At 47.3% G+C, this 16,041-nt stretch overlaps 1 protein-coding gene across 3 annotated transcripts in view; it reads right to left on the bottom strand.

Annotated features, from left to right (window-relative positions):
* Nucleotides 1–15,673, bottom strand: part of ZC3H7B (zinc finger CCCH-type containing 7B) — a 97,796-nt gene extending 82,123 nt beyond the window's left edge. Inside the window, exons 1-3 of one of the 3 annotated variants that reach the window (XM_066596362.1) lie at nucleotides 15,601–15,673; nucleotides 2,101–2,161; nucleotides 1,961–2,000 (exon numbers count right to left, since the gene is read on the bottom strand). In XM_066596362.1, the coding sequence (XP_066452459.1) occupies nucleotides 1,961–2,000; nucleotides 2,101–2,153 (93 nt within the window). In that variant the 5' untranslated portion in view covers nucleotides 2,154–2,161; nucleotides 15,601–15,673. Of the gene's footprint in view, nucleotides 1–1,960; nucleotides 2,001–2,100; nucleotides 2,162–7,529; nucleotides 8,848–9,773; nucleotides 9,824–15,600 lie in introns of those variants that run through there. The other 2 variants (XM_066596361.1, XM_066596360.1) reach the window with 2 other exon arrangements.
* Between the last annotated feature and the right edge of the window lie 368 nt (nucleotides 15,674–16,041).

Genomic DNA, 16,041 nt, shown 5'->3' with positions numbered 1-16,041 from the left:
CCCTTAGACTCTGGTCCTAGGTTGAGTTTTCAGTTTGTTCTTGTACTTAATTAACATTATTACCTCTATGAATCTCAATTAGCTTTATGAAACATTTACCTACATTTCAATACTCTACAATTTTGCTGTTCAAGTTGCATAAAACAAATTGCTGCACGAGACCAAGTACACACGGGTGAGCTTCTCTGCCTGATATTGCGCTTGGAAACCTGCATTTTACAGGCAGATGTGAGGCGATTTTCCGGCCAAAATGCCTTGCCTCTATGAAATTCCAATCCTCACGCGCGATAGAGGATCAGAAGTGTTTCTCATTGGGAAACCTCGCATCGCACGGCATGTGAGAGCCATGTGATGCGTTATAAGTCCCACTGAAATCAATAGGTGATGCATTCCAAGGAACGCACAAAGATAGAGCATGCCACAATTTCTTTCCGCACATTATCACTTGTGTATGTCACTCCATTCAAAAATATAGGGTTCATGTTCGTGCAAGATTTGTGCACCTCGAAACCCACAAACCTCGCTCAAGTTTCTCGGTCGTGTGAAAGCGATGGTGGAAAAATATGCAGATTTGCTGTCCACCTTGCAATTGTGTGGCTTCTGCAGCAGATTTTATCTACATGTATAAAAGAACCCCAAGTGTAACGATTACCGCTCAAAAGCAATCTGTTGAGCGATAATCGTTCTGTGCATTTACACGGCAAGATGATCGCTCAAAATTTGCTCAAACCGCAGTTTGAGTGACAGTTTTGAGCGTTCACTTTACATAAGCAATTAAGTAGCTAATTAGCTACTTAGGAGCCTATTAGTGTATAAAATGAAGGCTTCCACTGTATACTGAAGACAGCTGGAGCGCTATCTTCTGTATACAGCTGCTGTGTTCTCGGAGCGCTCAGCTGGTATCCCGCTGAGCACACCGAGCGGGGTATACAGAACACAGCTGGAGCACTGTCTTCTGCATACTCCTGCTGTGTTCACAGAGCGCTCCGAGCAGGGTATGCAGAACACAGCTGGAATGCTGTCTTCTGGATACTCCTGCTGTGTTCACAGAGCGCTCAGCTGGTATAAAGCTAAGCGCTCTGAGCGGGCTATACAGAACACAGCTGGAGTGCTGTCTTCTGCATACTCCTGCTGTGTTTACAGAGTGCTCAGCTGGAATACAGCGGAGTGCCTGGGACGGAGTAGAGAGAAGACAGCTGGAGTGCTGTCTTTTGCATACTCCTGCTGTGTTCACAGAGCGCTCTGAGCAGGGTATGCAGAACACAGCTGGAATGCTGTCTTCTGGATACTCCTGCTGTGTTCACAGAGCGCTCAGCTGGTATACAGTTAAGCGCTCTGAGCGGGCTATGCAGAACACAGCTGGAATGCTGTCTTCTGGATACTCCTGCTGTGTTCACAGAGCGCTCAGCTGGTATACAGAACACAGCTGGAGTGCTGTCTTCTGCATACTCCTGCTGTGTTTACTGAGCGCTCAGCTGGTATACAGCGGAGTGCCCCGGACGGAGTAGAGAGAAGACAGCTGGAGCGCTCTCTTTTGCATACTCCTGCTGTGTTCATGGAGCACTCTGAGCGGGGTATGCAGAACACAGCTGGAGTGCTGACTTTTGCATACTCCTGCTGTGTTTACGAAGCACTCAGCTGTTTTACAGCTGAGCGCTCCGAGCAGGGTATGCAGAACACAGCTGGAGCGCTGTCTTCTTCATACTCTAGCTGTGTTCTCCGAGTGGGATACCAGCTGAAACAATAGTATCAGTGGTATTCCACTGAGAACTCAGCGCGCGGTCTTGATAAGACTCATCGTTGTCTTTCAGCTAACTAAAAGACAATGATGAGCGAATCGTAATGAAAACTGTGCGATGGCCGCATGTTTAGACACAACGATTATCGCTCAAAAGACTGCTTTTGAGTGATAATTGTTGTGTCTGAATGACACTTTATTCTTCTTGACCATGCTATTTACCTTGTTGTCATCTTCAGTTCCTTTAAATGGGATGGTAGATCTGTAGAAAGTAAGAAACAGTGTGAAAAAAAATGTATACAAACATATATATATATAACTATTTTAGCCATGATCAAACAAGCATTAAATATGGCACTCACTGAATAAACTGCAAGCCCTTTTCAATATCTTCTCTCCGTCTTTGTCTCTCCATAGAAAGTCCTGTGGGTTAAAGTCAAGATGGGTGAATATAGTCAAAACTTAAAAGGGGTTGTCCCGAGTTGTAAGAAATCCGGACAACCCCTTCCCCATGCACTAAAATAACATACTCCCCTCTCCAGTCTCTGTTTCCAGTTGCACAGTGTGATGTCCCATAAACCAAGCAGGACTGCAGCTGTAAACAACGACCAGAGCAGGGGGCCGTGCCCCGTCACAGCAGCGGAGAGAGATGAATATGTCACCACTTGTCATTTTAATGCATGGGTAAGAGGTTGTCAGGAGTTTTTACAACTCCTTTTAGGCCTCATGCACACGGGCGGATTTTTGCTGCGGAATCTGGGGCTGGCGTCCGCCTCCGGGTTCCGCAGCAATAACCCTCCATAGCAAGCTGTGGAAAATGTATTCTTCTTGAGCAGAAGCCAGAAAAAATATATAAAATAGAAAAAAAAAAATTAAAAAAAAAAAATCGCAGCATGCTCTATTTTACTGCGGTTCACACACAGACGGCTTCCATTGAAGTCAATGGAAGCCATCTGACCGGCGGCCTGTTTGAAATTTACATTGCAGACGGTCCGCGGATTCCACGGGAAAAGCAGTCGTTTAAGAAAAAGCTGTACTGCGCATTCCAGACGGCGAGCCATGTGGACCATCCGCAGTACAGAAAGAAGAAAAGAATGACAGGCAGGTATGCGCGGATGCCAGCTGGGCACAGGGTCGGAATACAACCCGCCTGTGTGCATGCAGCCTAGGACACAGCTTTATTATCTCCAAGGAAAGAAGGGTTAAGAAAGAACTAGTACATAAACCTGGCACAAGCCCCAGGATGTGCGGTAGAAGGAATATCCTGGTTGATACTACAATGGAATTTCAAGGTTTCAGAAATTATTTCACAGATTAAACCAACTCAGACAAAGAGAGCGCGTCCTAATCGTGATTATTTCAGTCATGAAGTCACCCAGGTTCTTTGATAGTCCCCTTATGTTCAGAAATGTGTCTTCTCAATAGTTATCTTTATGGAGTTCTACATTTCACCAGTGGGTAAGGCAGTGTGATGGCTTTGTGCCAACTACTGTAGTGAGCTACACCTACTTGTTTAAGGGTAAGGCCACAGGGTTTGGCAAAAGCTTGTCCGAAATCTGATGGCATGTAGACACTGCATTTTTTTTTTCTTGTTCAACAACACAATTTGGCAGTAAACATCAGTTTTACCCACAAAAAATTATAGCCATTGACAATTAATGTTAATAATGGGCACTCAGTTCTGTGGGTAATACTGCCATTTACCTGCAAAATCATGCAGCCATCAAGAATCAATCTTAAAAATTAAAGTCACCGCATGCCGCTGCGGTAATGCCACCACAATCGGCCCTTACCCCGATGACTACAGGGACAGCTAACAAGCAATGCCAAGCTGAATCCTGCATAGTCCACCAACACTTTCACTTCTGACTTCGAGATTTGCATGGCTCTATTTCTGGAGTTCAGTCTCAACAGCCTTCTTTACATGCTCTTACACCAGAAAACAGGCACAATTGTAATAAGTACACCTCAAAGAAGGTAATAATTAGCATTTAAGGTGAATCTACTAAATGTAATGATATAGGATTTGCTTTATTTGTAACTACATGGCGCATTTTTATCCACAGTCTGGAGAAGAAACTGTAGCATAAATAAATATATGCCCCTGGACGTAGCCATGGCAACCGTAATGTAAGAAAACATTTAGAGAACTGGAAAACAATGCTGGACAATTGAAATACGGGGTGGGGGGATTTATCAAATGAAAAGTAGTTTTAAAAAGTTGCAATTCTAAAGCAAGCCCGGCTTGCACCCCAAAAATTGCGTCTTTATACAATGCACACCAGCTCATGGCCCTTTTACAAGAGGACTCTCATTTGCCCAATGGAATGAGCTGCTGACGTCATCACCAGATCGCTTGCGCTCGGGCAGCCCATTCAGACTGCACCATTCTCACTGAGAATCACACAGTCCTCAGACACTTAGCATTCACTGTTTAAACGGCACGAAAAGCGAAACTAAAAGACAAGCAAGAAGCTCATGATTCTCACCCGTCATTCAGTCGTTCGCCCGTGTTTAAACTGAAAGATTATCATTCACTGTCATCTGTTTGAATGATAATCAGGCAATCACGATAATCTGAACAATAATCACGCAACTTTTTAAAAAAAGGTGGAGTGGCTTGTTTACATGCACATACATCACCAAGATGCTCTTATGGTATGAAGAGGTGTGCGGTCTAATAAATTGCCCCCATGGCTTCTATTATAAAGTTCTACGTCAGGCTCAGCTCACACCTGCTATGAAAATCCTCTCCCTCGGCTTCACCATAGGAAATAAAATCACAGAAGTGTTAGATCCACCATGTTACAGACATGAACAACACTCAACAGACATTGCCTATGAGCGTATGTTCACACAGTGGAATTTGACAGCCCTTTCAGCGCGGATCTCAGCTCTAGAAACACATCCTACTGCTGCAGATCCGCTTGTGGAATTAGCCCTGTCAATAGGCAAAATCCACGTGCGGACATCTGACACATTTCCATGTCAAAAGGGAAAAATGTTACTTCTTGACACAGTTTCCGCAACAGAATTCCACTTGTGGATTTGTCCCATTGACGGAACTAATTCTGCGTGCTGATCCACAGCAACTGCAACAGAAAGATACGGCTCTTGTAGTAGTTTTTACAGGCGGAATTCACACAAAAAAACTCTGAATTCCACTACGTGAACATATGTCAGGTTTCCGTCATGCTACTTGCATTTAGCTGGACGCAATATGAGAAGGCAGTGATCATGCCATCCTTGAATTTTGGATAACGAGAGGAAGACTTGAGAAGACTCAAACATCAAATTTGGATTTCAGAAGGCAGATTTTAATGAACTCAGAAAGAGGATAGGAAGGATCCAATGGCTGGATGTTCTTAAGGACAGAAATGCCCAAGAAGGTTGGAAAATATTGTGAAATGAGATTCTCAAAGCACAATCGTTAACAATCCCTAAAAGGAGGAAGAATGGGAAGCATTTAAAGAGACCAGGATGGATGAACACAGAACTTACACATATGTTAAAAAGGAAGAAAAATATGTTTATCAAATGGAAAGAGGGGGGAATATCTAACGAAGAATATAATGTGGTCTGCAGAAACTGTAGGGCAAGTGTCAGAAAAGCTAAAGCTAATAATGAATTGAGGCTTGCAACAGAGGCCAAAAGCAATAAAAAAGGATTTTGGGGGTATGTCAAAAGAAAAGTCAAAGATGGTATTGGATGCTTACAAGATGAAAATGGTGATTTGGTTAAGAGTGAGGTTGAGAAAGATGAACTTTTAGAGGGCCTTCACACTTGTGATAAAATCATGTGTTTTTTAAGCGATGCGAGAGTGAGTGAAACTGCAGAATTACGAAGCCAATGATTTTCAATGGTTTCATTCACATTTGCGATGTTTTCACTCATGTGATGGAGTGAAAAAACCTTTTTTTTTTTTTTTTTTTTTTTAAATCTGGAAAAGATTTTTGCGCAAATTATTAAACTTTGATGAAAATGGAGTAATTAACCAGAGCCAGCATGGGTTTGTAACAAACAAGTCATGCCAGACGAATCTAATGTCCTTCTATCACAGAATCACTGATTGAGTGGATCAGGGAAATGCGGTGAATATAGTATATGTTGACCTTAGTAAAGCATTTGACAAAGTATCTCATACCATACTTATTGAAAGAAATGACCAAATATGGGATTGACAAGGCAAGTGTTAGGTGGAGTCAGAGCTGGCTGAGTGATTGTATATCAAGTGGGGTACCACAAGGCTCTGTCCTAGGCCCACTGTTGTTCAACATTTTTATAAATTATCTGGAGAAGGGAATTGAGGAGTAACTGATCAAATTTGCTGATGACACAAAGCTATGAGGGATGGCTAACACTAGAGAAGAGAGGGAGAGTATTCAAAAAGATCTAGAAAAGCTTGCACAGTGGGCAGCGACTAACAGAATGGTATTTAACAAGGAGATATTTAAGGTCTTACATCTGGGCAAGAAAAATGAAAAAAAGCAAATACAGAATGGGAGAAATTGAGCTAAGCAGCAGCACATGTGAAAAAGACTTGGGTATATTAATAGATCATAGACTGAACATGAGTCAACAATGTGATGCAGCAGCCAAAAAGGCAAACACAATTTTGGGATGTATTAAGAGACACATGGGGTCTAGATCAGATAAGATAATTATCCCCCTCTACTCTTCCTTAGTCACACTTCGTCTGGAATACTGGAGCAGACAAGCTGGAGCAAGTTCAGAGAAGAGCTACAAGGCTGGTGAGCGGTCTGCAAATCATGTCCTATGAGGAACGGTTAAAGGATCTGGGAATGTTTAGCCTGCAAAAAAGAAGGCTGAGAGGAGACTTAATAGCTGTCTACAAATATCTGAAGGGTTGTCACAGTGCAGAGGGATCAGCCCGATTCTTATTTGTACAAGGAATGGGATGAAACTGTAAGGGAGGAGACACAGATTAGATATTAGACAGTGAGGGTGATCAATGAGTGGAACAGGTTACCACAGGAGGTGGCGAGTTCTTCTTCAATGGAAGTCTTGAAAGAGGCTGGACAGACATCTGTCTGGGATGATTCAGGGAATCCTGCATTGAGCAGGGGGTTGGACCAGTAGACCTTGGAGGTCCCTTCCAACTCTATCATTCTATGATTTACTTAATTAGAACAGGATACATGCACAAGACTTTCTGAGCTGTTGCACGGTTGCCTTGGCAACTGTACTGTCCAGCGTGCTACCTACATCTCTCTAAGCTGATGTAAGATTGGTGAAAGAGAGTTAAAGTCTAATTTTAAAGAGGACCTGTCACCGCTCCCGACCTGTCTGTTGTAGTAAAGGCTCTTATTTCCCAAAATATAACTCTGGAGCATCTGCTCCTAGAACTCTGCATTATGTCATCCCTCCAACAATTGAGTGGTACCAGTTTGGGGTGTCCTTACACCATGTAATCAGTGCTGGACTGTGCACACCTATTTAATAAGGAGAATGGTAAAACTCAGTTGTTAATTTATTCATAAATGTCTTGGAGGAATAACTGAGGAACAACACTACACAGAAGACCAAAAAAGAGATGTTCCAGAAAAACACAGACACGTCAGGAGTGATGACAAATGCTGTGCCAACGATTGCCAGCTGTGTACCTACTGATCTTGCCAATCATACCCACAATAAAAGCATGGTCTGGCGGCAGCAGCTAACGGCTTCTTGTCTCATTTGCACCCTAAAAGCTGAAAGAACTTCATCTGCAGAACAGTTTCTTACAAATTCTCCATGTGAAAACCTCGTTATTGGCCATTTAACATCTCACCTTCCCAGGAGACATCAGATCTTGCTTTTATGGCTGTCTCAGGTAAGCTCAGAGTGGGAGCCTCAGGCCTACCATGATTTCCAAAGTTAAAAATTGTTTTTGGCTTTATTAACACTCTTCCGAAACTTTCGCTGTTCTCAGATCGTGTTGGTAGACTTTCTTCGTTTGTTGACCTATAAAATTGATTATCGATTTTCAATGGTAGGTCTTTAGCAAGGAAAGGTTCTGTCCCACCTAGAAGCCCCTTTGTAGAAGAAGGATCTTTAGTAGCTGAAAGCCCCTTTATGGGGGAAAAGTCCTTCGCCGGTGAGTATGTATCTGCCGGAAGGGAGTCCTTTGCCGGAAAGATAACTCTTACAGGGGTACCAACTTTAACAGTCTGGGGCCCCTCTTCAAGCAGATTGTCCATCACAGCTGGAATTATCTTAGGAGAATCATGCTTCTTTGCATAGTTACAGTCCTTAATGGCAGGGGTGGCCGTTGATAGGGAAAGGTTTTTGGCTCCAGGGGTAGCATCCATAGTGGCAGTGGTAGCATTCTTAGTAGCAAGGGGAATGTCCATACCAGCACATACAGCATCTATGGCAGCTGCAGCGGCTTTTGAAGGAGAAGCATCCTTCTTGGCTGCAGGGGTGTCTTTTGAAGTGGGTGCATCCTTGGCACCCTTCGAATCGGGTGCATCCTTGGCAGTCGGGGCACACTTTGAAGCAGGGGCATCCTTGGCGCCCTTCGAGGCTGGAGCATCCTTGGCGGTCGGGGCGCCCTTCGAGGCTGGAGCATCCTTGGCGGTCGGGGCGCCCTTCGAGGCTGGAGCATCCTTGGCGGTCGGGGCGCCCTTCGAACCGGGTGCATTCTTGGCGGTCGGGGCGCCCTTCGAAGCGGGTGTATCCTTGGCGGTCGGGGCGCCCTTCGAAGCGGGTGCATCCTTGGCGGTCGGGGCGCCCTTCGAAGCGGGTGCATCCTTGGCGGTCGGGGCGCCCTTCGAAGCGGGTGCATCCTTGGCGGTCGGGGCGCCCTTCGAAGCGGGTGCATCCTTGGCGGTCGGGGCGCCCTTCGAAGCGGGTGCATCCTTGGCGGTCGGGGCGCCCTTCGAGGCGGGTGCATCCTTGGCGGTCGGGGCGCCCTTCGAGGCGGGTGCATCCTTGGCGGTCGGGGCGCCCTTCGAGGCGGGTGCATCCTTGGCGGTCGGGGCGCCCTTCGAGGCTGGAGCATCCTTCGAAGCTGGAGCATCCTTGGCGGTCGGGGCGCCCTTCGAAGCTGGAGCATCCTTGGCGGTCGGGGCGCCCTTCGAAGCTGGAGCATCCTTGGCGGTCGGGGCGCCCTTCGAAGCTGGAGCATCCTTGGCGGTCGGGGCGCCCTTCGAAGCGGGTGCATCCTTGGCGGTCGGGGCGCCCTTCGAAGCGGGTGCATCCTTGGCGCCCTTCGAAGCGGGTGCATCCTTGGCGCCCTTCGAAGCGGGTGCATCCTTGGCGCCCTTCGAAGCGGGTGCATCCTTGGCCGTCTGGGCGCCCTTCGAAGCGGGTGCATCCTTGGCCGTCTGGGCGTCTTTACGGGTTAGGGAATTTTTTACAAGGGGAGAAGCGTTTCCTAGGAGGTCGTCTATTGAATCATTCATCTGAACGCCATTGTCTTCTACAGGGGCCACCATAACCCAGTACCGCAGTGGGCAATCGTCACAGCTGATAAGAGTTGGGTGGGAGTTGTCCCCGATCTCTTCTTCGGCCTCTACCAGTATGGACTGGTACTCACTGGTCTCCGACTTGGTAGAGTCCACGATCCTCACCAGCCCGCGGTTCAGGGCTCTGGCCATAATAGTGCAGATCACCACATCCGGCATGTCGGCTGGGATAAACACTACAATCACCGTCTTCTTGGGATCGGCGTTCTTGCGCAGGCACCATTGGTACGCACCTTTCTCGATCCCTCTGGCGTGCAGCTCGCTCATCAGCGCAAATACCGTGTACTCTGTGGAGGTCTCCTCCGGCTGAGCCCGCTTCCTCCTTCCTCCATTCTTAGAAGACATTGTTCAGCACACAGGGTTGCCAGGTAACGTCCAATACTCCGGCACACCAGCCTTCTATTCACAATGTCTGCAGGACGGCCATGTACAAGTCCCTGTGTAATAGAATCACATTAGCAGAGCGCTGTCATGTCACCCGGGTTTGGGGCCCCTCTACCGGTCCCCGATGCTACTCTAACACCCGGTCAGCAGTCAAAAACCCATAAGAACCCGCCTATACTCACCGCACTTCCCGGCCGCTTCAGTCACTGCCCACAAGGTAGAGGATAGAGTGGAGTGGCTAAAGGGAGGTCTGACGTCAGAAGGTCGCGTGACATCCCCCGGTCACATGACTTTCTGGCAGAGGCGGGCTCTGGAGCAGGTGCGGCTGGTGGGAAGCAGATGTGGAAGTGTCAGGCAGGGGGGAAAGTTAGACGGTACAGTAGGGGGCTGTGTGGAGGAGTGTGGTGACCGGGAGCTGATGTGGAAAGTACATGGAGGCAGTGTGATGCTTGCGGAGCTGCGCAGGAGTTAGTGTCAGCGAATTAAAGGAGTCGTATCAGAGCCACGAGTTATCTGCTATCCACAGGACTGATCATGGGGGGGGCTCCCCTGTCCCCCACTGTCAATGCGACAGGACTGATCATGGGGGGCACCCCTGTCCCCCACTGTCAATGCGGAGGACACTTCAACCAGAATGAATGGAGCAATGGCTGACATGCACGGTCAACGCTCCATTAATTTTCAATGAGGCTACTAGAATTAGGTGAGCCGCAGGCACTGGGGTGTCTCCGCCGTCCCATTGAAAGTGAATGGAGTGTCAGTGCGCTTGCGTCACCAGCACTCCATGCCTTCTCCTCCTTATTAGGGAAGGGGGTGCAGTGAGGAGTAGGGGGGACACGGGGCCTCCATTCCCAAGATTGGCAGTGACATAACACAAAATGAGTAGTGGCGGGAAGACGCATCAGGTTTACAGATTACATTGGGACCAATGACTGAGTTAGAGGTAGGTAGAGGGTCCTTAAAAATGGTTTCAGGGAACTAGGATGTAAACTTAGAGCAAGGACCTGCAAAGTAGTATTTTCTAAAATGCTACCTGTACCATGTCCAACACGTGGAGGTGGAGCGGTGGGAGGGGTTAGAACTGGCAGAACAGTTAGTAGGGATACACATAAAAACAAAACCTTTAAACCAGGGGTGTCAAACTCATTTTCACTGAGGGCCACATCAGGCTTATGGTGACCTTCAAAGGGCCAGTTGTAAGACAGTATAGTAAGGGCTCGTTCACACAAGCGTATTTGCTTACATAATATGCAGTGAATAGAGCCATTGATTTCACTGAGTTCATTCACATAATGTATATTTTCATACAGCATGACCTATTTTGTTGTGTACTGCACACCCCAATAGGCCATTGAAGTGAATGGGCCGCGCAAATACGTGGTGAATGCGCAGGAAACCTGTGTACTCACTGCATATTTGGGCACCATCTCAGTGGGCCCATCTGCGTTCTTTTTTGCGTGCCCAAATATACAGGCATAAGCTATTTCCGATTGTGCAAATACGCAGCGTACTGTACAACAGAAATACGATTACGCCCGTGTGAATGAGCCCTAATAGTGACCCTTATAGAGGTCGCAGTAGTAATAGTGACCCCTATAGTGGTCGCAGTAGTAATAGTGACCCCTATAGTGGTCGCAGTAGTAATAGTGACCCCTATAGTGGTCACAGTAGTAATAGTGACCCTATAGTGGTCGCAGTAGTAATAGTGACCCCTATAGTGGTCGCAGTAGTAATAGTGACCCCTATAGTGGTCGCAGTAGTAATAGTGACCCCTATAGTGGTCGCAGTAGTAATAGTGACCCCTATAGTGGTCGCAGTAGTAATAGTGACCCCTATAGTGGCTGCAGTAGTAATAGTGACCCCTATAGTGGCTGCAGTAGTAATAGTGACCCCGATAGTAGTCGCAGGAGTAATAGTGACCCTTATAGTGCTCGCAGTAGTAATAGTGACCCCGATAGTGGTCGCAGTAGTAAAAGTGACCCTTATAGTGCTCGCAGTAGTAATAGTGACCCTTATAGTGCTCGCAGTAGTAATAGTGACCCTTATAGTGCTCGCAGTAGTAATAGTGACCTTTATAGTGCTTGCAGTAGTAATCGTGACCCCTATAGTGGCCGCAGTAGTAATCGTGACCCCTATAGTGGCCACAGTAGTAATAGTGACCCCTACAGTGGCCCCAATAATAATATTGACCCCCACAGTGGCTAAATTAGTAATAGCGACCCCCACAGTGGCCAGATTAGTAATAGCGACCCCCACAGTGGCCAGATTAGTAATAGTGACCACCACAGTAATATTACCCCCCTCAGTAGTAATAACCCCACAGTAAACTTATCCCCCTCCGCAATAATATTATCCCCCTCAGCAATATTAACCCCCCCATAGTAATATTAACCCCCCTCTGTAATAATATCATCCCCGTCAGTAATATTAACCCCTCACAGTCATATTAACCCCCCCCCCTCAGTAATAATAACCCCCCAACCCATATACTTGCCGTCAGCGCCGCTCCCCTCTGCTCGCGCTAATTCCCAGGTGCACACTGGCATCACGCATATTAACTTTTTCCACAACACTTCTGCCCTATTCAGCAATTCCAGCAACCTGATTGGTTGTTTGGTCAATCAGCAACCCGAACCAATCTGGTTGCTGGTATTGCTGAATAGCGCAGAAGTGTTGTGGAAAAAGTTAATATGTGCCCGGCACGCTTCCTCCCCAAGTCCTCTTCTGCGGAATTGAGGAGCAGGGGACTCAGGGGAGGAGGATCCCGGCTACACACTGACGTCAGAGTGTGCGCCGGGATCAGTGCTAACAGTGATAACCAGCGGTGAGCTGCGCCATCCCAGCTGGTAATCGCTTTAGTGGTAAGCGGCCGTCAGCACGCCGTGGGCCACATAAAATGAGGCAGCGGGCCTTGTGTTTAACACGTGCTCTAAACTGTATGGTGACTAATGCTAGAAGTCTGACCAATAAGGTTAACAAACTAGAAGTAATAATGTCTGAGGAAACCAATGTCGTAGTGGGAATAACTGAGACCTGGTTGGATGAAAGCTGTGACTGGGTCATAAACTTATAGGGTTACAGTCTGTTCAGAAGGGATCGTAAAAGCTGGAAGGGGAAGGGGTTTGTCTTTATGTAAAATCCTGTTTAAAGCCCACATTATGGGAGGAAGATGGGTATGTGGAGTCTCTATGGGTAGAAATACATGGAGGGAAAAACTACAATAAAATCCTCATAGGGGTTTTCTATAGGCTACCAAATATAACAAAAGCACTGAAAATCTGTTATTGAAACAAACTGATGAAGCAGCAAATCACAAAAAGGTAATTATTATGGGGAACTTTAACTATCCGCATTTGCAACTCGGAAGTCGAAACCTGCAGATCTCATAAAGGTGACAACTTCCTATTGATTACAAAAGATAATTACCTTACCCATCTTGTACAGGATTCAACTAGGGAGACATTTTGGACTTAGGGCTGATGTCCGCAGGCACGCACGGTTTCCAAGTATGGAATCCTGCAGCGGTTCCCTCCTGTGCCTGCAGCCATGAGGCCAAAATGACATTTTACAGATGCTGTGGAGCTTTCCTTCGTCGCAACCGGATCTTCTTTCTTCTGCGCAGCGGATGCGCTTGGCACACTGGCGGTGTGCCATGTGCATGTGCCGTGCTTTCTTTTTTGAATCTCCTGTTTTCCCGCACATCTGCGGCACAGCCATAATGACAGCTATGGCTGTGCAGTGAGTAGCACTGCTTTCATTGACTTCAATGGAAGCCGTCCCTGCGGGATCCACAGAAAAATGGAGCATGCTGCTTTTTTGTTTCGCGCGTGCGATCTACACGCTGGGGGAAAAAAATCGCATCTGCATGCATTAAATTGCCCTGCTGATGCTAATGCATCCCTATGGGCAGCTGGAGCTGCGGACCTCCCGTGCGGATTTTCTAATTAAAATCCGCCTGTGGACATTGGGCCTTAATATTAACCAACACTGATAAATGCAAGGTTCTGCACATGGGCAGGGAAATACACGTCACCAGTACACACTAAATGGGGAACACTGACATGGAAAAGGACTTGGGATTTTAGAACTGTAAACTTAAAGGGGTTGTCCCGCGCCGAAACGTTTTTTTTTTTTTTCGGCGCGAGACAAACCCGATGCAGGGGTTTAAAAAAAAAACCGGATAGTACTTACCCGAATCCCAGCGCTCCGGTGACTTCTTACTTACCTTGCAAAGATGGCCGCCGAGATCTTCACCCACGGTGGACCGCAGGTCTTCTCCCATGGTGCACCGTGGGCTCTGTGCGTTCCATTGCCGATTCCAGCCTCCTGATTGGCTGGAATCGGCACACGTGATGGGGCGGAGCTACGAGGAGCAGCTCTCCGGCACGAGCGGGCCCATTTAGAAGGGAGAAGACCGGACTGCGCAAGCGCGTCTAATCGGGCGATTAGACGCTGAAATTAGACGGCACCATGGAGACGGGGACGCTAGCAACAGAACAGGTAAGTGAATAACTTCTGTATGGCTCATAATTAATGCACGATGTACATTACAAAGTGCATTAATATGGCCATACAGAAGTGCTGAACCCCACTTGCTTTCGCGGGACAACCCCTTTAAGGCGTCTTACACGGGTGACGGCAATATTGCAGCTGTGTTCTGTGCGATATCGCTGCATTTTCACAGGCACTATAAAGTTGCACGACTTTGTAGTGCTCTTTTGCTGGGATTTTCGGTGGGGCATGAAATATAAACTCTAGCTACATTTCAAAAAACAATACATTATGTAAGAGGCGCTGTCCACTCTGCCACACTTATCCTGCGGCAGTTCTGCCGCACTTGTTTGTAGTCTGCAGCCGCCGCTTCTTGGCCAGGGAGTTCAAAAATTCTGCCTCCAGGAAACACTGGCTCTGATTGGCTGAGCCGCGGCGCTCGAGAACCAATCACTGCAGCGCTTGATGAACCAATCACAGCCATTCAATGCAATGATTGTTGATTATAATCGTTCGGTCTAAACGCACCATAATGTGTAATAATACCCATACACTGTATCTCATATACAGTGTATGGGTATTATTGTATCTTGACGCCACCAGGAACTCCTGGTAGAGACAACTGACAGGGGTAACGCCCCCTGTACCTCATTGGCTGCAGACAACGCTCCCCTGCGTGTCCTGGCAGCCCACTAATCTGCAGCTGTCCAGGCTCGTCTTGCTGATGGAAGTTGGCTGCTGCTGCCCTGCTGGTGCTGTAAGTATCTGTGGCTGTCCGCAGCTGCTATTGCTGTGCATTAGGTGCCTGCTGTCCCAGCTGTATTTGGTCCCTGTTGTCCCAGGTCCCGGACCTGAAGGAAGGTCCCCGCTGCTGCTGTAACTGTGCATGGGCCCCCTAGGGCCGCACTGTCCTCCTGCATTCAGTTTTTTGTTAAGGTGTGCGGCGCTGTGGGCTCCCTGCTTCCCACCACGCTGAGCGGTGACATGCAGACATGGGGGGGAGCGATTGCGCTGGCAGTGAGCCCTCTGCGCTCAAAGACAGTGAGGGTGGGGGGCTTCTTCAGCCCCTGCTGCGGGGAATGCGATTTGTGGTATGGGTATGTGCAGGAGGAGGGTGCGGCCTTGCAGAGCCCATGCACAGTTACAGCAGCAGTGGGGACCTTCCTTCAGGGCCGAGAGTCGAGACAACAGGGACCAAATACAGCAGAAGCAGGGACCTAACGCTCAGCGGCTAAACTGACTTTACTGAAGAGAAGTTCGGCACATCCAGGCAGCATAAAAGCCAAACCTTGTTAGATTTAGAACACTATGACATGGCTCACAACAGGATATTCTAGACTGTATAGAATAAAGGTATGATTTATGCTACCTGCATGTGCCAGACTTCTCTTCAGTTTGGTCATTATTTCAGCTGCAAACTGGCAGCTATATGTGCGTCTGGGAGATGTTGGCTGGGCTAAAAAGAAAATCAAGGATGATGCAACTGGAGACTTGAACTGATCAGTAGACTGAACTTACTGCCCCTCCGGTTGGACTTGGTGATCTCTTGGGATCTGTGGGAGAATCCAGCAGCAAGCGTACATGAAAATTGATGGACTGATCAGATCCTCCAGAGTGAGAGCTTTTTGTATCCACTCTTCACCCTGATCAACATATGAAGGTTCTTCACCTGGAATAAGACGAGTTTTTAAAAAATGTACTCAAAATTCTAAAGTACTACATTTCCTGATCTACTTACCTTGAGAATTCTTCACTTGTCCCTGCTGCATTTCTGTTTCATTATCTGCCTGAGGATAGAATGGTAAGCTGGTGATCAAGGAAATAACAGGCTAAAAACAGTCCTGATGTGCAGCACAGAAAGTGCAACACGTGTCGTAGGTCCTTATAACACGCCTGCCTCCTTTATCAAGCACAAGTTTCTGACTGTTTTATACAGATAAACTATATCGCTGCGACCAT

This window comes from Eleutherodactylus coqui, chromosome 3 (genome assembly GCF_035609145.1).
Source record: "Eleutherodactylus coqui strain aEleCoq1 chromosome 3, aEleCoq1.hap1, whole genome shotgun sequence".
Lineage (NCBI taxonomy): Eukaryota > Metazoa > Chordata > Amphibia > Anura > Eleutherodactylidae > Eleutherodactylus > Eleutherodactylus coqui.
Note: the sequence above shows the minus strand (reverse complement) of the source record. Positions and strands in the feature narration are given on the sequence as shown.